Source organism: Pleurodeles waltl, chromosome 2_1 (assembly GCF_031143425.1).
Source record: "Pleurodeles waltl isolate 20211129_DDA chromosome 2_1, aPleWal1.hap1.20221129, whole genome shotgun sequence".
Taxonomy (NCBI): Eukaryota; Metazoa; Chordata; class Amphibia; order Caudata; family Salamandridae; genus Pleurodeles; species Pleurodeles waltl.
The window spans coordinates 190,976,954-191,002,239 of NC_090438.1; the positions used below are offsets into that span (position 1 = coordinate 190,976,954).

General features: G+C 45.0%; 1 protein-coding gene across 1 annotated transcript in view; it reads left to right on the forward strand.

Annotated features, from left to right (window-relative positions):
- IL1RAPL2 (interleukin 1 receptor accessory protein like 2) overlaps positions 1-25,286 on the forward strand; it is a 1,519,353-nt gene that overhangs the window by 121,351 nt on the left and 1,372,716 nt on the right. Inside the window, exon 2 of the mRNA XM_069212386.1 lies at positions 17,623-17,809. Within this exon, the coding sequence (XP_069068487.1) occupies positions 17,623-17,809 (187 nt within the window). The remainder of the gene's footprint in view (positions 1-17,622; positions 17,810-25,286) is intronic.

Below are 25,286 nucleotides of genomic sequence, written 5' to 3' on the forward strand. Positions count from 1 at the left end.
TCCAAATTGGAATGGCAAAGGTACCAAAAAAAAGATGGATTTAGGCCCAGTTCTCAGTACTGGGGGTGAATGTTTAACATCGTTCAGCATTCCGTCCATCACTTGTTTTTTGCAATTGTTTGTCACGGTTTGCCTTTGGCTTACCGTCCAGGCCAGATGGGGATGGCGTTCGGCCTTGGTTCTTGTAAGTCCTACTCTGGCCGAGGTAGGGGCGACCCCTTCTGGTAGCCACGCTGCTGCTGACATTAGTACGCCACCCCAGTCTGTGCCCTCCAGAAGGGGTCTCAGAGGAAAAACCCTGTAGAGAGAAAAACCTCCAGACAGGAACTCCCTGGAACAGAAGGAGGGCGGCACAAGAAAATCAGAAATTCAATGCCAGGAATTTCACAGGAAGGACAGGGGAAAAAACAGGAGCAAAAACTGGAGTCCAATAGAAGACCAGCCGGAGCGTGACCACCACAGGAGAAGTGTTGCAACACAAAGAGAAGAAGAATCTATACCCTTATATACCCCTTGACAGGAAGTGACATACAGGAAGAAGTAGGGCTGCCATCTTGGATTGGGAAAGGGGCTATAGAACCAGATAGGAAAAGGCACCAGTGTAGTAAAGGAAACAGATGCATGCAGGAAAGATGAAAGGAGAATGGTATGCTGGGAAAGAGAAATCATGGCTCCTCCAGGAAGAAGAAGGAAAAAGAGAAGGCCCTAGAATGGCGCACCAGGTGAGTGGAAAGACCGAGGGAGGGTGCGGGCACCAAGCGACAACATCCGCGCCGTGCATTATGCGCGGTGAGGACCGACGTTCAACCCTGGGCCTCCGGCCTCACCGCAGCAAAAAAAACAGAGCAAGGCTGGAAAAAAGGGCCGCCGCAGATTCCGCGGCATGGCAGTAGGCCCCCCCTCGAGGCCCCAGGTTTGTGAGGGGAAAGACGGAAAACACAATGGACCAGAAGAGGGGCATGAACCGAAAAGGTGTCCTCCCAGGAGCATCCACTCATAGGATAGCCCTTCCAATGGATGAGGAACTGGAGACGTCCATGGAAGAATCGAGAGTCACAGATCTCCTGGACCTCGTATTCAGGCACATCATCAACCAATTGAGGAGGAGGACAGGAGAATTGTCTGTGAAAAGGATCAGGTACATAGGGTTTTGGGTGAGACACCAGAAACACAGGATGTATTTTCCAAGTCTGAGGCTAACAAAGACAAACAGAAACAGGATTGATCTTTTGAAGAATCAGAAATGGACCATAATACTGGGGTTGAACTTATTTTGGGATAATCGGAGAGGTAAGAATTGAGAGGAAAGCCAGACTTTATCATTGATTTGATAAGACGGGGCATCACAACGTCTCTTGTCAGCCATCATTTTCATGTGTATCTTGGTGGCTTGAGGATTTGAATGTATCACATGTTGGACACTTTGTAGTCGTCAAACAAACGTTGTGTTGGCAGGGAGTGTAGATGATTCTCTGAGAGTGACAGGAAAGGCCTTAGGATGGAACCTATAAGAGCAATAAAATGGAGAGACCTTTGAGGCACTATGCATTGCATTGTTATACGAAAATTCGGCGAGTGGTAAGTACATAGACCAATTACTTTGTGTAGCATTGCAGAAACTTTGTAGATATTGTTCAAGACCTTGATTTAGACGTTCTGTCTGTCCATTTGTTTGAGGATGGAAACCAGATGACAGAGCCCCGTCGATTTTGAGTGTTCTACAGAATTGTTTCCAAAAGAGTGAGATGTATTAGGAACCACGGTCTGAGACGATGACTTGAGGGATGCCATGAAGCCAAAAGATCTCCTGAATAAAGATTTGACTTAATTCTTTTGCAGTGGGTAACTTCTTTAATGCAGTGAAATGAGCCAATTTAGTGAATGAGTCAACTGTCACCATTACTACTCAATTCCCAGCTGAGTGAGGCAGAGAACACATGAAGTCAGTGGATACAGTGTGCCACGGAGCCGGTGAAACAGGTACAGGACGGAGCAACCCTGCTGGTCTATTACGAGGTGTCTACGCTTGTAAACAGATGGGACAAGAAGTCACATAGCTTTCAGTGTCTGTTTTAAGTGTGGGCCACCAAACTAGCGAAGAAGGAGATCTTGGGTGGTTTTAATACAGCAATGACCTGCAATTGGGGAATCGTGGCACATTCGTAGGGCCTCTGTTTGGACTATTTTAGTAGGCAGGAACAAGGCTTTCTTGTGATAATAGTATTCCTTATCCTTACATAACTGTGGATGTAATTTATTCATTTCAGTTTTATCGAGATTGTATTAAACGGATGATTCTATCTGGTTCAATTAAGTTTTGTGTAGTAGAATCACTACATTCAGGATAGCGTTGTGATAGGGCATCTGCCAAAATGTTTTGGGAACCAGGGATATATGTTATATAGAAGTCGTATTGACTGAAAAAGCCCATCGAGCTTGAGGACTATTTTGACATTGGAAGTTTCTTAAACAGTGCAAGTTCCAGTGATCTGTTCTCGCCTCAAAGGGTTCTTTAAATCCCATAAGAAATTGTCTCCATTCCGTACAAGCTGTCCTCAAGGCGAGCAATTCTCGTTCTAACACAGAGTTATTACGTTCAGAGTCGAATAGTATGTGGGAAAGGTGAATACGGGATGTTCTAACCCATCATCACTTTGTTTTTGCAGTAAAGCGGCCCTTATTGCCTTTTCTGAGGCATCTGGAACAACAATAAATTGTTTGGTGGTATCTGGATGCCATAAAATGGGAGCTTGTGTGAAGGCATGTTTTAATGCTTGAAATGCAGTTTCCGCATCTTTAGTCCAACAAAAACCTTTCCGTAGGTTTTCTTTCTTAAGAGTTTGCGTGATATGGCTGTTGTGCTGGGCAAAGTCAGCTATAAATTGACGATAGAAATTGGCCAATCCTAAAAAATACTGGGTTTCTTTGATGGAGGAGGGGAATGGCTTGGACCTTGTCTGAGTCCATAACTATACCTACTTGGTTAATATGATACCCCAAGTATTTCACTTCAGTCTGATCAAATTCACATTTTTCTGGTTTGCAGAATAGATTATGTTGCCTAAGCCTTTCTAGTACTTGGAGTACATTTTTAATGTGATGGTCTGGATGACTGGAAAATATAACAATATTATCCACATAGACAGCCACTGTTTGGTGTAAAAGATCAGAAAAGATAGCGTCCATAAATCTCTGAAATATGGAGGGAGCACTGGTTAGCCCAAAGGGCATTACCCGATACTCATAATGGCCAAAAGGAGTTCTGAAGGCAGTCTTCCATTCATCACCCTCTTTTATCCTTAAAAGATGGTAGGCTCCCCTACGATCTAATTTAGTGAATCTCTTTGCTCCTCTGGCGGCTTCTAAAATATCTTTAATGAGGGGCAGGGGATAGCGATTCTTAGTAGTGATCTTATTTAATCTGTGAAAGTCTATGCAAGGACGCAAGTCCTTCGTCTTCTTTGGTACGAAAAAAAGGGGAGCCCCTGCGGGTGAAGACGAAGAGGCAATCAGACCACTCTGTATGTTCTGCTCTAGATGTTCTTTAAGAATCTTCTTCTCAGGCTCGGTAAGAGAATACATTCACCAAAAGGGAACCACAGCATCAGGTTCCATAGGAATGGCACAATCATATTCTCTATGAGATGGAAGTACTGGTTTATCAGGTTTTTGAAATACATCTGCATATTCCAGATAATGACTGGGTACTCCTTGGAGGAGGTTAATGGACCAACCTACTTTAGGTGGTATTAATAACATTTTCTTCAGTGACCAATAAGTTCCTGATAAATAACAGTGCTGTTGACAAAACTGGGAAGAAAGTGAAATGGTTCTAGTTTTACAATTAATACTGGGATTGTGCCGGATTAGCCATGGAATGCCTAGAATCATGACGTGATTTGGTGAAGATATCAGATCGAAAGAGACATATTCCTGATGTTTCCTGAATTGTAAACACAAGATGGGAGTGGTATTAATGACAGGTCCAGAGGCTAGAAGAGAACCATCCACTGTATGAACTTCCTCTGGTGCGTCCTTGGGTACCCGAGGGATTTTTCTATCCAAAGCCCATGTTTCGTCTAAATAGATACGACCGGCCCCACAATCCAATAAGGCTAGTGCTCTTTCTTCTCAGCCATCGGCTAATTGTAAGGTGATAGGTAAAAGGAAAAGAGCTGTTATTTCTTTTCTGGAGGAACAAATGGAAGGTATTTTGGAACATCCCGTCCTCTCCCTTCTCACAGAGGACGGGAGTTGGCGTTTCCCAAGGGCTTTGACGGACGAATGGTGCAGGTACAAATTAAATGACTGGAAGCACCACAATAAAGACATAGGCCCTCATTACAACATTGACGGTATTGACTGCTTACCGCCACGGCAACATACCGCTGCCGTGGCTACCAGGCGTCTACGCGTAGCCGTCTACGCGTATCATGACCGCCAACGGTATTCTGCGATAATGCTGGCAGAACGCCGCCGACGGTCATGGCGGCAGACGGCAGTAAGGCCGCGCTGCTGACAGCAGCACCGCCACGCCAGCAAAACTAAGTGACCGTATTATGAGCAATGATACGGCCTCACAGTGTTTTTCTGGCGGACGCTGCTGCTGACAGCAGCGCTGCAGACCGTCTCCAGCAGGAGGACCTCCTGCAAGCAGGTAAGTCGGGTTTTCGGACTGGAGAGGAGGGTGGGGGGTGTTGTATGTATGTGAGGGCGGTGTATGTTTTGGTATGCGTGCATGTGGGTGTGAGTCGCGTAGGATGCATGCATGAATGAGTGTGAGTGTTGTGTGTTGCGAATGCATGTGTGTGACAAGGTATGTTGGTGTGTGTTGCGGTGTGTGGGTATGTATGTGTGCATGCGTGGGTGGTGGTGGGTATGCGTGTGTGCATGTGTGTATATGCGTGTGGGTGTGTATATGTGCGGGGGCAGGAGAGGGAGGGCGAGGGTTGGGGAGGACTCTGGGAAGGGGTGGGGAGACGCTATCAGTGCCAGGGAAGCGATTCCCTGGCACTGATAGTGTCTACCGCCATGGTTTTCGTGGCTGTAAGTTTGGCATGAAAACCATGGCGGTAGGCCGGGTCGTAAACCTGAAGGTGGGATTGTGACGGCCGCCAGCCCAGCGGCTGTTACCACCCTGGCGGTCGGTGTGTTCAAGTGGCGGTCTTGGATGGCGGTAACCGCCATGGTCAAAATCCAATTTCTTTTACAGCTGGCCTGTTGGCGGTATTACCGTCGCTTTAAAACCGACCGCCAGGGTTGCAATGAGGGCCATAGTCCTTTCCTTCGCCTAGTTTCACGCTCACTAGTCGATAATGGTCCAGCGACCATGTCAATTTGCATAGGTTCCTCATCAGTAGTTCCTTTAGATTCAGAACGAGTCTCCTCAGAACGATGATGATTGGTACATGAGGTTCCTGAATGTGATGGTATACAGCTCTTTTTCTTCTCCACCCTACGTTCGTTAAGACGATATTCTATGGGGAGACTAAGGCCCTCATTCTGACCTTGGCGGGCGGCGGAGGCCGCCCGCCAAAGTCCCGCCGTCAGGTTACCGTTCCGCGGTCGAAAGACCGCGGCGGTAATTCTGACTTTCCCGCTGGGCTGGCGGGCGGTCTCCTTCAGACCGCCAGCCAGCCCAGCGGGAAAGAGGCTTCCACGATGAAGCCGGCTCGGAATCGAGCCGGCGGAGTGGAAGCTGTGCGACGGGTGCAGTTGCACCCGTCGCGTATTTCACTGTCTGCGCAGCAGACAGTGAAATACATGTAGGGGCCCTCTTACGGGGGCCCCTGCAATGCCCATGCCAGTGGCATGGGCACTGCAGGGGCCCCCAGGGGCCCCGCGACCCCCCCTACCGCCATCCGGATCTCGGCGGTCCGACCGCCGGGATCTGGATGGCGGTAGGGGGGGGTCAGAATCCCCGCGGCGGTGCAGCAAGCTGCGCCGCCGCGGAGGATTCAATGGGGCCGCGGTACACTGGCGGGACCCCGCCAGTGGTGCCGGTCCGACCGCGGCTTTACCGCCGCGGTCGGAATCCCCATTGGAGCACCGCCGGCTTGTCGGCGGTGCTCCCGCGGTCCTCCGCCCTGGCGGTCAAAGACCGCCAGGGTCAGAATGAGGGCCTAAGTCCATCAAATTCTTAAGGTCTTCCACTCTAGCCGAATGCACTCATTTGTCTTTGGTTTCATCCTGAAGACCTCTTCGATAAAGAGTAACAAGGGTACGTTCCACCCAAGAGGTTTCAGCTGCCAGTTGTCTAAACCGTGTGATATATTGTAAGACGTCCTGACTCCCTTGTTGGATGTCGCATAATTCTTCTTCTGCTGAGGATTCAAGTCTCGGACGCTCAAACATTTGCTTAAAGGCAGCAATACAGGGTGGTAAATTAGACAGGTGGAATCATTGGAGGTTACCAGAGGAGTTGTCCATGCTAAGGCCGGGCCAGACAGGGCACTGATCAGATATCCGAACTTGGTCTTGTCTTGCATGAATTGTGAAGGTCTAAACGCAAAGTACACTGTCAGGGCATCTAGGAATTCTCGCAACTTGTTAGGATCCCCAGAATAACGAGGTGTAGTGGCAGAGATGGTGGGAACATCAGTGGTCCTGGAGACACAGGAGAAGTGTTGCAATGCAAAGAGAAGAAGAATCTATCCTCTTAAACACCCCTTGACAGGAAGTGACATACAGGAAGAAGTAGGACTACCATCTTGGATTGGGAAAGGGGCTATAGAACTAGATAGGAAAAGGCACCATTGTAGTAAAGGAAACAGATGCATGCAGGGAAGATGGAAGGAGAATGGTATGCTGGGAAAGAGAAATCATGACTCCTCCAGGAAGAAGAAGGGAAAAGAGAAGGCCCTAGAATGGGGCACCAGGTAAGTGGAAAGACCGGTGGGCTAGGAGACCCCGTGATAACATATGCGCAACGCATTATGCGCAGCGAGGACCGATGCCCAACCCTGGACCTCTAGCCTCGCCGCGGCAAAGAAAACAGAGTACAGCTGTAAAAAAGGGCTGCAGCGGGCCCCCCGACCCAAAAAACGGACTGCGGCCCCCACCGCGGCCTGAACGGGAGATGCTGCGGAAGCCTGCGGCATGACATTGTTGGCCTTAAGACATTAATCACTTTACCACTGCTAACCAGTGCTAAAGTGCTTGTGCTTTCTCCTTTAAACATGGTAGCATTAGCTTACACCCAATTGGCACATTTAATTTACTTCTATGTCCCTAGTAAAGTTGTACTACATGTTTCCATGGCCTGTAGATCAAATGCTACCTGGAGCCTGCAGCGCTGATTAAGCTAGCAAGTTAAGTAAAGTATTATGCATGAATCAGGACTGCTATGGCAGCCTATGTGTGTAGTTTTTAACTGCCATTTCAACCTGGCAAAATGAACCTTTGCCAGGCCTAAACCTCCCTTTTTAATACATATGTGCCGCTGGGGGTAGACCCTGTACAGCACAGAAGGCAGGATGCAGTATACTTAAAAGTTGGACATGTACTTCTAAGCTTTACGTGTTCTGTTGGTGAAAAACTCCTAAATGTGTTTTTCACCAGTGTGAGGCCTACCTCTCCCACAGGATAACATTTGGTTCGCTTAAGACAGATGTACGAAAGGATTTTACCCATTCTGTGTCTATGGGAAAAAGATTTCGTACATATGGCCCTTAATAACTAGTAACCTTTAATTGGGAACAGATGGGGATGTCCAGTTTGGTGTCTATGGAATTGTAAGTTAGAATCTTCTTTGATAGTAAGTGCATTTTAACTCACAAGTGTGACTCCAAAGGCTGATAGGCTGGTCTCCTGATCAGAGTCTCAGGAATAGAAAGAACTCCAGCCACTAAAACTGACCACTTGGACTCTGTCTGCTGTGAGTCCTACACCTCCAAGAGGTGGACATCAGTCAATCAATCACTCAATCAGATTGTAGAGTGTGACTTGTCACCTGGGAGGTTATCCAGGTGCTGGCAGGGTCCAGGGCCAGGTCAAAGAGCCAAGATTTCAGCATCTTATGGAACTCCTTAGAATAGGGGAAGTCCTGAGGTGCATGGGGAAGTTGTTCCAGGCTTTGGCTGCAAGGTAGGAGAAGGAGCGTCCTCATGCTCACCTGCATTGTATTCAGGGTTATGTGGCAGCGCAAGGGAGGCAGAGTTGAGGTGTCTTCGATTGGTTTGTGACATCTCAGACAGTGGTTGATCTAGCTGGGTCCGGGGTCATGCAGGGTCTTGAACACATAGGTGAGGAGCTTGAAATGGCATCTCATGTGAACCAGGAGCCAGTGGAGTGTTTTTGAGGGGGTGAGGTGATATGGGTGTGAAACAGGAGATCCAGGATGATTTTTGCTGCAGTATTCTGGATGGTCTGTAGTCTTTGAACTAGCTGGTCCTCGATTCCCATGTAGAGGGTGTTTCAGTAGTCCAGTCAACTGGTGACAAGAGCTTGGGTGATGGTGCGTCCGACGTTTTGGGGAAGCCACTTGAAAATGTTCCGTAATGTGCAGGATGAAGAAGCGGGATGATGACAGTGCATTGACTTGGGACCTCATGGTGAATTTGCTGTCCAGGATGATCCTGAGATTCCTGGTGTGTTCAGCTAGGGTTGGGGTGAGCCCCAGTTCTGTCAGCCACCAGCAGGCTTCCTAAGAGGAGTTGTTGATGCCGAAGATCAAGACTTCCATCTTGTCTTTGTTGCACTTGAGGCAGTTGGATTCCTCATCCAATTGGCAACACTATTCCTGAATTGTTGGAAGTTGGCTCTGGCAGCAGTGGAGTTTTCAGAGAAGGAGATATTGAGTTGCTTGTCGACGGCGTAGGATATAATGTTGAGTCCATGAGATCCGACGATGTTGGCAAGGGGGAACATGTAGGTATCAGAGAGGTTGGGGCTCAGTGATGAACCTTGAGGGACTCCACAGATGTCTGGGCTCCGAGGTAAAAGGTGGAAGATAGACTCATGTTCTGTCATTGAGGAAAGAGGCAATCTATCTGAGGGTGGCTCCTTGGATGCCTGCGTGGTGAAGTCTGGAGATTAGCATTTAGTGGGAGATAGCGTTGAAGGCTGCTGAGAGATCAAGGAGGATAAGGGCAACTGTCTGTTCTTTGCTGGCCAGTGTCTGGATGTCATATGTGGCTGCTATCAGGGCTTTTTCATTGCTGTGATTGCTACAGAATCCAGATTGAGAGTTGTCCAGGAGGTGATTGCATTCCAGGTAGATGGTGAGATGGTAGTTGATGATTTTTTCAATGACTTGGCTGGGACAGGGAGCCAGGAGATGGGTCTGTAGTGGATGAGTTTGCTGTGGTCTGCTGAAGGTTTCTTCAGCAGGAGTTTGATTTCTGTGTGCATCTAGTCTTCTGGGAAGTTGGCAGAATCCAGTGAGGTGCTGTAGGAAGCTGGACTGGCTTGTAGTGAGTACCAAGGGGTACTTACACCTTGCACCAGGCCCAGGTATCCCTTATTAGTGTATAGGGGTGTCTAGCAGCTTAGGCTGATAGAAAAGGTAGCTTAGCAGAACAGCTTAGGCTGAACTAGGAGACGAGTGAAGCTCCTACAGTACCACTAGTGTCACTTGCACAATATCATAAGAAAACACAATACACAGATATACTAAAAATAAAGGTACTTTATTTTTATGACAATATGCCAAAGTATCTCAGTGAGTACCCTCAGTATGAGGATAGCAAATATACACAAGATATATGTACACAATACCAAAAATATGCAGTAATAGCAATAGAAAACTGTGCAAACAATGTATAGTCACAATAGAATGCAAGAGGGGCACATAGGGATAGGGGCAACACAAACCATATACTCTGAAAGTGGAATGCGAACCACGAATGGACCCCAAACCTATGTGACCTTGTAGAGGGTCGCTGGGACTATAAGGAAACAGTGAGGGTTAGAAAAAATAGCCCACCCCAAGACCCTGCAGGAAAGACCAACACCAGCAATGCAACAGCGATGGATTTCCAGACGAGAGTACCTGTGGAACAAGGGGACCAAGTCCAAAAGTCACGATCAAGTCGAGAGTGGTAGGATGCCCAGGAAATGCCAGCTGTGGGTGCAAAGAAGCTGCTACTGGACAGTAGAAGCTGAGGATTCTGCAAGAACGACAAGGGCTAGAAACTTCCCCTTTGGAGGATAGATGTCCCACGTCGTGAAGAGTCGTGCAGAAGTGTTTTCCCGCAGAAAGACCGCAAACAAGCCTTGCTAGCTGCAAAGCTTGCGGTTAGGGTTTTTGGATGCTGCTGTTGCCCAGGAGGGACCAGGATGTCGTCAATTGCGTGAGGGGACAGAGGGGGCGTCCAGCAAGACAAGGAGTTCTCTCAGAAGCAGGCAGCACCCGCAGAAGTGCCGGAACAGGCACTACAAAGTGGAGTGAAGCGGTGCTCACCCGAAGTTGCACAAGAGAGTCCCACGCCGCCGGAGGACAACTCAGGAGGTCGTGCAATGCAGGTGTGTTTATTTCTCATAGTAATGGTATTTACTTTATCATCTTCCAAAAGATGAGCCCACCACGATTGTAACCTGCAGTTTTTGGTTAACAGTTTCAATTATTCAGCCCATGAATGTTTCTAATAACATGCCTGAAATGAGGTTGTCCAAAAAATGTCCCATGCATTCTTCCTGCTGAGGTATTTGTATTTGTACTCTCAGTAAGGCAGGCACTGAAAATCACGACGGGTGCCACTGCATCCGTCGCACCCCAGCAACTCCGCCGACTCCATTCGGAGCCGGCTTCATCGTTGCTGCGTCTTTCCTGCTGGGCGGCCTTTTGGCGGTCGCCCGCCGGCCCAGCAGGAAAGCCAGAATGGCCCACCGCGGTTGGAATGACCGCCATAATCACTCAACCCCCTGCCCCATCCCTCATGCTCAGGTTTTTGGGAATTTTCAAAATGTCAGCTCAAAGTGGTCAATGATCTGAAATCTAGAAGAGCTTTATTCCTGTCCCCAAGAGTTACTACAAAACTTATTTCTCCACATCGAAACTTAAAAGGGGCCTCCTAGAGAGACTGGAGGTTGGGGGATAGGGGTGGTTTCCTATTCTGTAGGAAAGACATGCCGAATCTTGTCAGGTAATCTGAATGCACTTACCCTATTCAGACATTGCCCCATCGTCTTAGTTTCCCAGACATGGGCTTAATCCTGATCAGACACCTACAGCATGTGTAAAGGCCTTTATCAACCTACTGGCCAGAAGAGTAAATAACTTGGCCCTGTGATTAAAATCTGTCACTTATTTTCCTTTACATGTCTTTTAGGGGCCAAGCTTTATCATAGACTTGTTCACTTGCTTAGGCCATATACGTCATTATGCATTTGCAATAGCTGATGCTTTTATTTTTATTTTCATACCACAGTGTGCGTTACATGCATTTATCATGTGCTTTGATAGTATGATTACCATTCATACATTATTATATTCATTTGAAAGGATGGGACATAGTAGGATGCAGAATAGCTTTAGAGTTTCACATATGTACAAGAGAGGTCTTGTGTTATTTCTCTCCCCTTACATTACTATCAAAATATTTATTTTCATCCAATATAAATTCAGAGTGTTATATAGCAGCTGTTCACATCCCTCTCAGTGAGCTAACCAAACCTACCTGAGACTTTTTATCTCACAATATTCCCAGCAGAGACATAACATAGGTAGCACTGCTTCACAGACAACCCTGTAAAATGGACAGTAGTCTAATGCTTTAAAATCAAACATGTAGGAATTATAAAACTGCCAGAAATGTAAATATATTCCTGTATCTTTTATACCATAGTTGCTATTTTAGTTATTGCTGCAATTATTTTGTTTAATTTACTCTGCATTAAAACTGCCATTAAATAAAGGGCCGGATTTAAATCTTGGTGAGTGTCCCATTTCACCACAAGGGTGATTGAGTAATTTACTTTGTCATCCTGATTAAGGTGCTACCTGTCAAATTTAGAAATGTCCACCAGCCCAGCAGACATCTTTAGCAGTGGCAGGAACCCTGTCACAGCAATTCTGGTCAATACACTGTAAGTTTGACGGATGAGTTTGTCAACTTTCAGTGGTGTGTAGCCATTTTATCTATACTTTTATACATGTTATTTTAGCAAACTAGGCCTGCTGCTGTGCACTCTAACCTAGATGTACTTTGTTCAGCTTCGTTATAATATTTTAACATTAGCCACATTTGTGGTCTTGTTTTATTTTCTCTGTCTAGCTGTACTTCGCCTAGGTCAGCACTACATTCTTAAACAAGACATTTTTCACACTCTGTGTTTTTCTCAAAGCTGCAGTAAGATAGGTTGCCAGCAAAAGTAGTACGCTTTGTCTCCAATGTTCAAAGAAACATACACACTCTTACGTGGGGATCCTTCCTTGGAACATGAGCTGTTTTATTATAAAAACACTACTTTGATCCATGTACGTTAGAGGGAGATTCCAGCCAGATAACCACAACTGTATGCTGATTGCTTCGCTATGGCGGCTAATGTAGACTACAGGCATCTTGTTCAGGTATAAGGGATGATGTCTTCCCAAGGGGAACCTGAAAGGCAGAATTAGAGCTTAACGTTCTGTGTTCTAACATAGCGTAGGTAGGAACTATCTCTACAAACCTTGGTGACAGTATGGTAGCATTATTCTTGTTTTTTACTTTCCTTGTCACAATTATAGTCTTATTGTGCTTCATCGTCCTATTTATTGCAATACATGTTTTATTATCTAAGATGCAGTTACTTCAATAAAACTTTATTGAACTATACTCTGCCTCTGTTTGTCCTTGCATCTGTGAGACTAATTTAACTGAGAGAAACGGATGAGATCTGAGTGACCACTATTCCCCTGAGGAGTCATGTATGTCATGCGCCCGGTTGCCCCAATCATCCCTGCTCTTGGGTGGAGATGAGGCACTGCTAGCTAGCCGGAACAAACCCGGATTAGGCCGACAGGTGTCACATATTGTGGGATCAGACACAGTCCCCAGCAGTACAGGTGATTCTGCTGCCCGAATTCAGTAGTCTCATTAGAATAATGAGAACCTACGCAACATTGCCCCACGTTAGGCGCCATATCGCGTAGGTTTCTTCTGCCAAAATATAGCGCCTAAGAGTAGAGACTTAACAAGTTTCAGTGCACTAGGCTCCCAGAAAAAATTCTGTCATTTACCACAGGGGTACAAGAACAGTCCAGGACTGTTCGCTGCTCGTGGAACTTCAATATTGCATGACATTGACCCGGAAGCATTGTCCTATGTAGATGATATCTACCTTATGGATGATGAATTACTGCAACATCTAAGACGGGTTGCTGAATTCGGCTATAAATTCAACTTCAAAAAAACAAAAATAGCCTTCCTTAGAGTCCTGTTTCTGGGATATGAATTATCAAGTGGAGGAAAGAGCCTAGCGCCACAATCCCTAGAAAAATGTGCACAGTTACAACCTCCAAATACCATTAAAAACTCCAATCATTATTGGGTTTTTTAAATTTTGGGAGAAATTACATTCCAGATTATCCATCACGCATCAAACCCTTACATGACTTGATATGTCCTGACTTTTGCAGTAAATTCTGGACAGTTCAACACACACGTATTGTCAGAGCATTGCAACAAGATATGCTTGCAGCACAACACCTACACACAAGGGACAATAAAAGACATCTGGTCGTCAGAGTAATTGCTGATGCCATTGGTTTCACCTATGTAACATTTAATGAGGGTGAGACAGTCCCGATTGCATACAAATCACATTTGTACTCAACAGAGGAACAACATTTTGCTCCGACTGAGAAAAGTCTTACTGCTGTTCAGATGGCTGTCATTAAAGAAAGACCACTAGCCCAGGGGAAATGCGTTTTTGTTGTATCTCCAATCCCAGCCCTTGAGGCTGTTACTCGTTTATTAATGCTACAGAAGACCAGGTCGATGTATGTGTCCAAAATGGCACATTTAATGCTTCACTGTCACGTCCTGATGGGTGGTTATTGTAGCCAATAGATACCAATGGGTGTCATAAACATTTTGTAAACTCCATGGGGGTTTTTAGAACAAGTAGGCCTGACCCTCGCTATGTGTCATCTGAACAAGTAAGCATAGTGACAACATACAGTGTAGGGAAACTATGCTAGGAAAGGTTGAAGAGTTCCTCCCTAGATGCTGTCAAAGAACACCTCAGTCTCCTGTCTAACAATACTGACTTAAAGAATTTCCTGTTAGGCCCCAGAAAACAACGCAGAAAGCCCTTCTTATATGCAGTATATAATGAAATTTGTAAGCTTTCTCAACAAGAAACTGCTGCCCGGTTAAGGCAAATAGACCAGGAAAATTTACAGAAGGCATTAGCTGTTGTACATAATGGGATTAATACCCTGTTTGACCGGATATACACCTTAAACAACATTGTTTCTTCTGCAATTGACATAGTGCGGAGCGACGTGTCCTCTTTATACCATGGACAGAGTCAACTAAGATCCATTATGCAGTTAGGTTGGACACTACAAACACTGAAAGCAGGTTGCGTACCATGGCAACACGTCAGCACGAGAGACACATTGTCCACATTTAATTTATCGTGACAACAACAACTAATGGCTAAAAAAGAAGCAACTTATGTCATGTTAAATATTAAAAAATTAGAAAAGTTGCCTTTTTCTGTGGCTGAAATACCATCTGCTGAGTGGTTTCAACACTTCAATTCACATCCTGCTTAAAACACATTCCTGTGGGCAGATATTAAAGGTTAGGAGATAGTTACATACACAGGGTGTGGGAGCTACCCTTCTCGTAAAAATGTCTCAGTGGCATGAAAGAGGTCTTTCTTAGCGGTAGTGAATGCCAGACTTCTGTCAGACATTTGATGGTTTGTAAACAGCTGTCCTTGCACGGGAAGTGCAATGCTTCAGCAGCAAACTTGGCTTGTTATCTAAAGGGAATCCCAGTCCCCTTGATTTGACCTGCGTTCCAGGTGATCTTGAATAGCAGCTACGTGCTCCTTAATAGTAAGAGCTATTGTGGGATGTGAGCCTGAATAGTTTATGTCGTTTCGGTCTTCCAAATTGTTACATGCTGCGGGAATGTACTTTTCCCTCCTACACGACAGAGGGAAGTAGCTGATATTTGGTCCCATATCGCTACTTCAAATGTGAATTTTGACAAGTTGAGCAGACTATTGTTTCAAAAACATGTGGTGCTTACATCTGCACACGAGACCTATGCTCTTCAGGTTGCGAGGTCATCCGCAGAGATACAGTCCCTTTTAAGTACTAACTTTCTGAGACACTTTGGTGAACTCGTGGGACGGACATTAAATGCATCCAGTACTACTGGAATCGCACATTTCTTTAAGGCTGTTGGTTCTGGTTTTGTTCACATCTTCTCCTCTATATGTGTCTTAATACATTCAGCAGTACACTCAGTATTTTCGGGGGATTTCCAATAACTTTGGCTGTAGTAGGTGGCATTTTGCCATTGCTACTTTTTCTGCGCAATGGCTGCCCTTTTACAACAAGGAGGACTGAAAGCGCCTCCACCAGCGCAACTGTGTCATGAATGCATGATGCAGTACTTTGGAGCACCAATCCTGGAGCAATTGGAGAGTGACTGGTCTCTGTCATTTAGACCGGTTTTGCATTGTGTGCAGCCCGTGTTTCGGTGCCTCTGGTCCCCTTTTGAATGTGCACTGAAAGTTTGTCTTTCTAAGCAGCTGATCTGTTGAAGTTCTTGCTGAGGGCTCATTACCAGACATGCTCGTTGAGGGTGCATTTGCTATGGGAAGCTGTTTATGAGTTATCCTTTTGTGGATCATGCAGCTCTAAACTCACTGTTGGGCACACCATGGCATGCTGCTGCCTCGGCTGAAGCTCAGGCTTTGGAACATAAATGATCCATGGTTTTCCTTGGCAATGAACTTTCTACTTTACCACCTGCCAAAGTGGAAGATTTCCTAGCTTCAATTGTCCTAAATTCAATTGGCGACTTTAAAAATGACTCTGACTTTTGAAATTCGGCTTTTCTTGACACCACAGTAAATACTTTAAATTTTCCTTTTAATACATGCTAAAGTGTCTTTTAAATTTTCACCATTGACATTCCTGTATATATGCTTTAAGATGCATTTTAGTGGGTTTTATACATTCGATTAGGCTTTGAACCACCTTTGAACCGGTAAGGTGAGGGTGCAGCCATTTTAGCTATAATTTTATACACGTTATTTTAGGAAACTAGGTCTGCCTCTGTGCACTTTAACCTAGATGTATTTTAACTATCTCTACAAACCTTAGTGACAGTATGGTAGTGTTATTCTTGTGTTTTACTCTCCTTGTCACAATTGTAATCTTATTGTGCTTCATCATCCTAGTTATTGCAATACATGCTTTATTATCTAAGATGCAATTACTTCAATAAAACACCATTGACCTATACTCTGCGTCTGATTGTCTTTGCATATGTGAGACTAATGTAACTGAGAGAAACGGATGAGATCCTAGTGACCATGATTCCCCTGAAGAGTCATGTATGTCATGCGCCTGATTGACCCAATCATCCCTGCTCTTGGCTGGAGATGAGGCACTGCTAGTTAGCCAGAACAAACCCAGATTAGGCCAACAGGTGTCCCATGGTGCAGGATCAGACACAGTCCCCCGCAGTACAGGTGATTCTGCTGTCCAAATCCAGTAGTATGATTAGGATAATGAGAACCTATGCGACACAGGAGACCATGTGGTAATCGTCCATTGTGTTTTTTTTTTATGGTCCAAAAAAATTCTAGTTTGGGATTTTCTTTTTAAAAAAAAAAAAAAAAACAATGACACCACACCCCCTACCCAGATGCTCCCTGTCCCGCTCACTAATTTAAATATTTTAAATATTTTCATGCTTACATTTATTATTTTTTCAAGTGCCACGGAGCTACAAGTGCTACGGCCCCAATCGTTTCCTCTCACTGGCTTCTCAACATTTTTTTTATTTTTAATGTACTGCTCAAACATAGGCATTGCCATTCTAGAATAGTAAATTAAAATTAAATGCCTTGTGCCACCACTCACGCTTGAGTCACGATGCATGCGTGCACATGTGTCACAGCACATACTTGTTCATTCATCATGGTGCATACATGAGTTCTGGCCGCCATCTTGCCTTATGTTTTTTTAATAATACAAAAACATATCGCAAGATTGTCAGGCACTTCTGTGCATGCATTTTGACGAGAAAACTTTCCTACATGACTGCCAAAATCAAATTGTTCCTTGATTGTCCCCGACATGTGAAACGTATGATCATCACGATAGATCATGGTTTTCCAACTTTTTAGCTTCTCATGTGTTTAGATATTTAAAAATGTCAGCAGATGTGTTATTGTGTGACATGGCTGATGAAAACCCCAAAAGAGCCGCTCTTCTAAACATCCACCCTTCTCCCTGAAATGAACATTTTGTGCTATTTAAAGCTTTCTGATCAGCATCATTGTCCAAATAAAGCAGCAAAGCTGAACTGCTACACCTTACACTGTTTCTGCCTGATTACTTGTTATTTCTCTTCAGATGCTTAATGTAAACATCACTAACTGCTGGTAACACACTATTTAACAGCAACTTTGTCAACACCAAGCTGTTTTCTATTGTTGCAGAAATTCCACATATTGTATGAAGGTGTCCATGTCACTGACAGTGGCAGAGAATGACTCGGGGCTTTGTTACAACAGTCGAATACGCTACTTAGAAAAATCAGAGGTCACTAAAAGAAAAGAGTTAATCTGCCCCGATATCGAGGACTACAAATCACCAACCCAGGAGACAGATGTCGTTTGGTACAAGGTAAAGCGTGTCAACAATTAAAATAAGTATTTGATCGGTTTCCTAAGCTTTTATCCATAGTAGTTCTGGGTTTTCATCATGAAATAATTCGTCCACCAATGAAAACATGCTTGTAGTTATAAAGTGATGCAGTGTAACAAAACATATAGTGTATTTTAGTTTTTTATATATTGCTTTGTTCCATAAGTCTGCCATTTAGAAGTCGTGTAAATGCCAAGTGTACTTATTACCCAATTTAATGGTAGTCAGTTCACTAGACTCAGAACAATAAAATGATAAGTTGGCGCTGCTGAAATTGGAAATTGGGGAATACATCACAAAATGTTTCATGAGTGAGTGGTTAACTCACCGTGCTATCCTTCTAGCTCAAGTGCCTAAAATCAGTGAACTGGGATGGTATTTCAAGTAACAGACCAGGCCCTGATTTTGAGCATGCCTTATACACAAGACAGAATTGTCTGCACCAGTATTGCTATTTCTTCTAGTCATTTTTTTACCTTATTAAGAAGGATTCTGGGAAACACTGTCAAATTGGCTTCTTCCCTCGAGCACTGAAGGCTGAAACAGATAATTACCGGGTAGTGTGTGGAACATTTCAACAATGGTTCGAATGTTGCGAATCAGAAATAATACTATGACAAATGGTAATTGGTTCAGTGGATTTTGACTATTATATGGATGAAATGGCGATCAGCACGAAATTTATTAGAGGAGAAAGCAATCCCAGGCGTTCTTTAGGTGTAAAAAGGCAACTTTATTGGGAGCAAGTTGGGCTTACCAACAACAATATGCTTTGGCGTCTTGCTATATGAACCATAATGCCCTAAGCAGTGACCTAAACAATAAAACACAAACCTATCCAGACTCCCCTTTAAATTTCCCTGTGTCTTCTTCTGTACCATAGCCGTCCTTATGCCTGAGCACATTTCTGACTGCCAAAAGAAGTAACACTCGACTGAGGTGGGGCTTCTGTGGTCGCCCTCTGCCCCCTCCCCACGGGAACCAGAGCTCTTAAATTGTCATCCTTTAGAATGCCCACAGCTTACTCCTGCTACATAAAGTGCATTCCCCAGCATCGACAACTGCACCCCATCTTCCAACAATAACTCTTGTTTCTTATACACAATTTTTGGATGCTTAAAACCTCAATTCTGTGCGCCCTGCAAAACTTAAAGATGTCCCTATTCCCTTCCCTTCTTGTTAATAGCCACTAGGTTATGTGCCCCCGCCAATCCTTCTTAAAAGACTGTGGGTCCACAATATGTGAGCAGCTAGACACCGCTCCTTCAATGTTCTAAAATCCCTTTTGTCATTTTTTAAAGTTCTAGGCCCATACTCTGCACCACAACAATCTCATTCCCATGTGTATAATAAATACATCCTGTTGTGCCTACAACTCCGTACTCCTGACATCAACTGCTCCCATTTCATCTCCCGTTTTGCAAACCATTTTACTGTGGACTTGTCTTGGTCCAACCCCAGCTGCCTCCCATGTTTTAACTGTTCTGCTTGCACTCCAGCCCAATGAATCAGACAGTGTCCACATATTCATATTTCATCTATACAGCCTTCTGCCCATTGCCCACCAGCCAAAGTGAGAGAAACTGTTTATAGACCATAGCGTTATATTATCACATATCCCCACATGCATCCTGTTAGACTTTTCATCCTTGGCGTGGTCTCCCTTAACTTTTTGCCTCTGTTCCCTGGGTTGTTGATGTGTGCTGGGCTCTGATTTTACTGTTTTTGTTACTCTGGGCACTTTACCACTGCTAACCAGTGCTAAAGTGCAAGTGCTCCTGTTTAAAATGTGTACGTAATTGGTTCTCCATGATTGGCATATTTGTTTTACTGTTAAGTCCCTAGTAAAGTGCACTAGAAGTGCCCAGGGCCTGTAAATCAAATGCTACTAGTGGGCCTGCAGCACTGGTTGTGCCACCCACATAAGTAGCTCTGTAATCATGTCTCAGACCTGCCACTGCAGTGTCCCTGTGTGTATTTTAAAACTGTAAATTCGACTTGGCAAGTGTACCCACTTGCCAGGCCTAAACCTTCCCTTTTCTTACATATAAGGCACCCCTAAGGTAGGCCCTTGGTAGCCCCAAGGGCAGGGTGCAGTGTATGGATAAGGTAGGACATATAGTAATGTGGTTTATATGTCCTGACAGTGAAATACTGCCAATTTCGTTTTTCACTGTTGCAAGGCCTGTCTCTCTCATGGTATAATATGGGGGCTACCTTTAAATATGATTAAAGTGTAGATTCCCCTAGAGAGTAGATGGACATGTGGAGTTTGGGGTCCCTGAACTCACAATTAAAAAATACATCTTTTAGTAAAGTTGATTTTAAGATTGTGCATTTGAAAATGCCACTTTTAGAAAGTGAGCATTTTCTTGCTTAAACCATTCTGTGACTCTGCCTTGTTTTTGGCTTCCCTGTCTGGGTCAGTTTGACAGTTGGGTTGTTTTTCACCTCGCACTAGACAGTGACACAAAGGGGCCTGGGGTGTAACCTGCATTTCCTGATTAGTCATCTCTGCTAGGAGGGAGGGGTGGAGTGGTGACTCTCATCTGAAAGGACTGTGCCTGCCTCTGACAATGCCGGCTCCAACCCCCTGCTGTGTGTCTGAGGCCTTGCCTGGGCAAGGCAGGATTTCACAAGTACGTGTGAGTCCCCTTTGAAGAAAGGTGACTTCAAAGACTAAAATGGGTATAAGAAGGGCACCCAAATCTACAGACTTTAGAAACACTTCTGGAACCAAGAGGAACCTCTGCCTGGAGAAGAGCTGATAGCTGAGGAAGAAGTGCTGCCCTGCCTGTGACTGTGCTTTGTGGAGCTTTCCTGCAGTGCTGCTTCTGCCAGAGTAAGAGGGCAAAGACTGGACTTTGTGTGCCTTCCATCTTGTGAAGAAATCTCCAAGGGCTTGAGCTAGAGCTTGCCTCCTGTTGTTTGAAGTCTCAGGGACAGCAAAGACTTCTCTCTGCCAGCACCTGGAGTCTCTGGAGAGACTCCTGCCCCGACAAGTGGTGCCCTATCCAGTCCCTGGGCCTTTGAAAGGAAAGCTGGTGGAAATCCAAGGAAATCGACTTCGGACGACTTCGGACCGATGCCGCTGCTGAATCCGGTAACGCCGCCTGCACCTGACGCCGTGACCCTTGCTGGAACGCGACGCTCTTCGCAGGCCCGACACCGCAGAAGCCCCGCTGAAGTCCGCGACTCCGTGGAAGTCGCCGCACCACGTCGTGACCGACGCCGCTCGAAGTGCACGGATTCAACGTTTACACAGACGCCGCGATCCCCGACTTCGCGCATCGGCTTGTTTTCACTCTTCACCAAAGGTACTGTACTTGGGGGTCTACACGACTCCGTGTCCGGCGCCGCTGGTGTCGGCTTGTTGGGAACGACTCCGTCACGACGCCGTGTTAACATCTCATCGCAGCATTTTTGTTTCTAAGCGCTATTTTTGAGTTTAATCTTTAAAAATTCATAACTTGACTTGTGTATGTCGTATTTTTGTCATTTTGGTCTTGTTTTGTTTAGATAAATATTCCCTATTCGTCTAAGCTGGTGTTGTGTCATTTTGTAGTGTTTACATGAAGTTACTGTGTGTGTTGGTACAAATACTTTACACCTAGCGCTCTGAAGCCTACTGCTCTGCCAAGCTACCAAGGGGGTAAGCAGGGGTTAGCTGAGGGTGATTCTCTTTTACCCTGACTAGAGTGAGGGTCCTTGCTTGAACAGGGGGTAACCTGACTGTCAACCAAAGACCCCATTTCTAACACATCCCCACTCATCCATCTCCCCAATCATTTTAATTCTTTCTCGTCCATCCCTTTCTAAAAACCAACTGTTTCTGCCCCTGTTTTAATAGAGTTGTAACCCACCCAGAACTTGCCTAGCTGTCACTAAATTCCCATCTGAATGTACCTATAATGGCTCTTTTCTTGTCCCCTTTTCTTCAACCATTTTTTCAGTAGCAACATGTGAAACGTTCAAAAAAGCTTTTCTTCTCTTATTGATATTCTTATACTTTCTCTCTTTAATCTGTTTTACTCTTTCTTACAAACAGCCATATCTCTATCCTGTGTCTAAATATATCTTCCCATTGAACTTCCTCCTAAGGCTCCGAAAAACATGAAATTTAAAACGTAACGGAACACAAAGTATTCCTAAACTAATAACTATGCATGTCTTACATGAACCACCTCCAATATCCCTTAAATAATAGTTTTCCTTTTATCTTTTGTTCTTCATTTTCCCTTGTGCCCAACCTTTCAAAATCCTGTGTACCAATTCTCATTTCACTGGTTGATAATCTCAAAAGCATTTGTCATAAAAAGTAACACCTGCTATTTTCGATGCTCCAGTAAATGAAGAGCATCCTGTAGCAATTAGTTTTACCACACATCGATCTGTGTTTTCTTGTACTAATCTTAACCCCAACTGATATCTATCTATGCACCTTCCTTGAGATTGCACAAATTCAAGCCATGTTGTTCTATATTTTTTCAATTTGACACTGGTATGTCGTCTCCAACAGGCTTTTAACTCTTATCCACGTTTTCACATCTCCTTTGGAACTACTGTTACCTTGGTATATGCTACTGGGGCCTAACCACTGAAACACTCCCACAGTGAATGTGACAGAACATCAGCTCTCTGGTTTTGTAACCCCAGGAGATGTTTCACTCTGAACCAAATGTTCTATTGCAAACACAGCAGGACAAACTCTCCTAACAAATGAACGACAAGCCTATTTTTTTTAGTTTGTCAATTTATGACATGCACTATGGATTCACTGTCTATACAAAATTGATTTATTTTCCTTGACAGCTTTTTGCCCCATAATTTACCTGCCACCAATACTGGACAAAATTCCAGAAATACAGTGCAGTGGCTCTCATTCCTCCAAATTGCCGGCCAATTTTCAGCACACCATTTTCTTTCCAATACAGCCTCAAACCCCTTTTCCAGAAATGTTAGAAAATATCTTTAGAGTCAAGTCAAGCTGGTCATCAAGCTGCCACACAGTCACCCTGTTATATGTTTTCTAATAGTGTTTTGACATCAATAAAGCTTCCCTTACTCTCCTTGTCAAGCATGTTCTATGGTGAGGTCTACACACCCCTCTCACTGCAAAAGCCACGTTTCTGCTACTAGCTGTGCCTGGAGCTACTACTCTATATGCATAACTGAGATATCCTAATAGCTGTTTGTTGGACCTGGCTTTTTGACAGGGTCATCCCCAAACTTTTTGCCTTCCTCCTTTTCTTTTTCTGACCTCAGTTTTGCTGGTTTTTAGACTCTGCACACTTTACCACTGCTAACCAGTGCTAAAGTACATATGCTCTCTCCCTTAAAACATGGTAACCTTGAATCATACCTGATTGGACTATTAATTTACTTATAAGTCCCTAGTAAGGTGCACCCTGTGTGCATAGGGCTTTTAGATTAAATGCTACTAGTGGGCCTGCAGCACTGGTTGTGCCACCCACTTAAGTAGCCCCTTTTCCTTCTCTCAGGCCCGCCATTGCAAGACCTGTGTGTGCAGTTTCACTGTCACCTCGACTTGGCATTTAAAAGTACTTGCCAAGCCTAAACCTCCCCTTTCTCCACATATAAGTCACCTCTAATGTGTGCCCTAGGTAACCCCTAGAGCAGAGTGCTGTGTGGGTGAAAGACAAGACATGTACCTGTGAAGTTTACATGTCCTGGTAGTGTAAAACGCCTAAATTCGTTTTGCACTACTGTGAGACCTGCTCCCTTCATAGGCTAACATTGGGGCTGCCCTCATACACTGTTGAAGTGGCAGCTGCTGATCTGAAAGGAGCAGGAAGGTCATATTTAGTATGGCCAGAATGGTAATACAAAATCCTGCTGACTGGTGAAGTCGGATTTAATATTACTATTCTAGAAATGCCACTTTTAGAAAGTGAGCATTTCTTTGCACTTAAATCTTTCTGTGCCTTACAATCCACGTCTGGCTGGGCTTGGTTGACAGCTCCTTGTGCATTCACTCAGACACACCCCAAACACAGGGTACTCAGCCTCACTTGCATACATCTGCATTTTGAATGGGTCTTCCTGGGCTGGGAGGGTGGAGGGCCTGCTCTCACACAAAGGACTGCCACACCCCCTACTGGGACCCTGGCAGACAGGATTGAACTGAAAGGGGACCTGGTGCACTTCTTAGCCACTCTTTGAAGTCTCCCCCACTTCAAAGGCACATTTGGGTATAAAACAGGGCCTCTGCCCTACCTCAGCAGACACTTGCTGGAGAAAAAACCTGAACCAGAAACTACATCCTGCCAAGAAGAACTGCCTGGCTGCTCAAAGGACTCACCTGTCTGCTTTTCTACAAAGGACTGCAGCCTTGCTGTTGGCCTGCTGCCTTGCTGAACTCTTGTCTGGCTGTGAAAGTGCTCTCCAAGGGCTTGGATAGAGCTTGCCTCCTATTCCCTGAAGTCACAGGACCAAAAAGACTTCCCTTTTTCACTTGGACGCTCCGTGCGCCGCAAATTTCGACGCACAGCATGTTCCGTGGCGAGAAAAACGCTGCACACCGACGCTGAGCAACGCGACGCTCGGGGGACGACCGGAAATCCGACGCACGGCTTTGCAAGGACAACGCCGCCCGACCTCTAGAGGAGAAATCGACGCGACGCCTGCCGTGAGATCGTAATTTCAACGCGCAGCCCCGCAGAACGACACGCAGCCAGAAAACAAGCAGGAAAATCCACGCACAGACCCGGGACATCTGCTAATCCCCGCGATCCACAGAAAGAGACAGTCCGCGCGCCGGAAAACGACACACGACTTCCCCGCGTGGAAAATAACGACGCAAGTCCGTGTGTGGTGGGGAGAAATCGACGCACACACTCTTTTTCCACGCACCTCTCCTTTTGTGGCCCTCTGAGGAGATTTTTCCACTCTAAACCAGGTACTTGTGCTTGAAAGAGACTTTGTTTATATTCTAAAGACTTAAGACACTTTATATCACTTTTCAGTGATATCTTTACAAATTCATATTGCAACTTTGATCGTTTTGACCTGAAAATACCCAGATAAATATTATATATTTGTCTAAACACTGTGTGGTGTATTTTTGTGGTGTTATATTATGGTGTTGTATGATTTATTGCACACATGCTTTACACATTGCCTTCTAAGTTAAGCCTGACTGCTCGTGCCAAGCTACCAGAGGGTGGGCACAGGCTGATTTTGGATTGTGTGTGACTTACCCTGACTAGAGTGAGGGTTCTTGCTTGGACAGAGGGCAACCTGACTGCCAACCAAAAACCCCATTTCTAACATTGGTGATCAGCGGTGAGGATAGGACTTGTATTTGTGCAGTGACATACAGTAGCTAAGTATTTCACTACCTACCCACAGTTGAAGGTCAACTTGGCTTTTTATCTCTTTTTGCAAATCTGTTTTTTCCTGACAATTTTCAAAAACTAAATCCTCACTCAACATG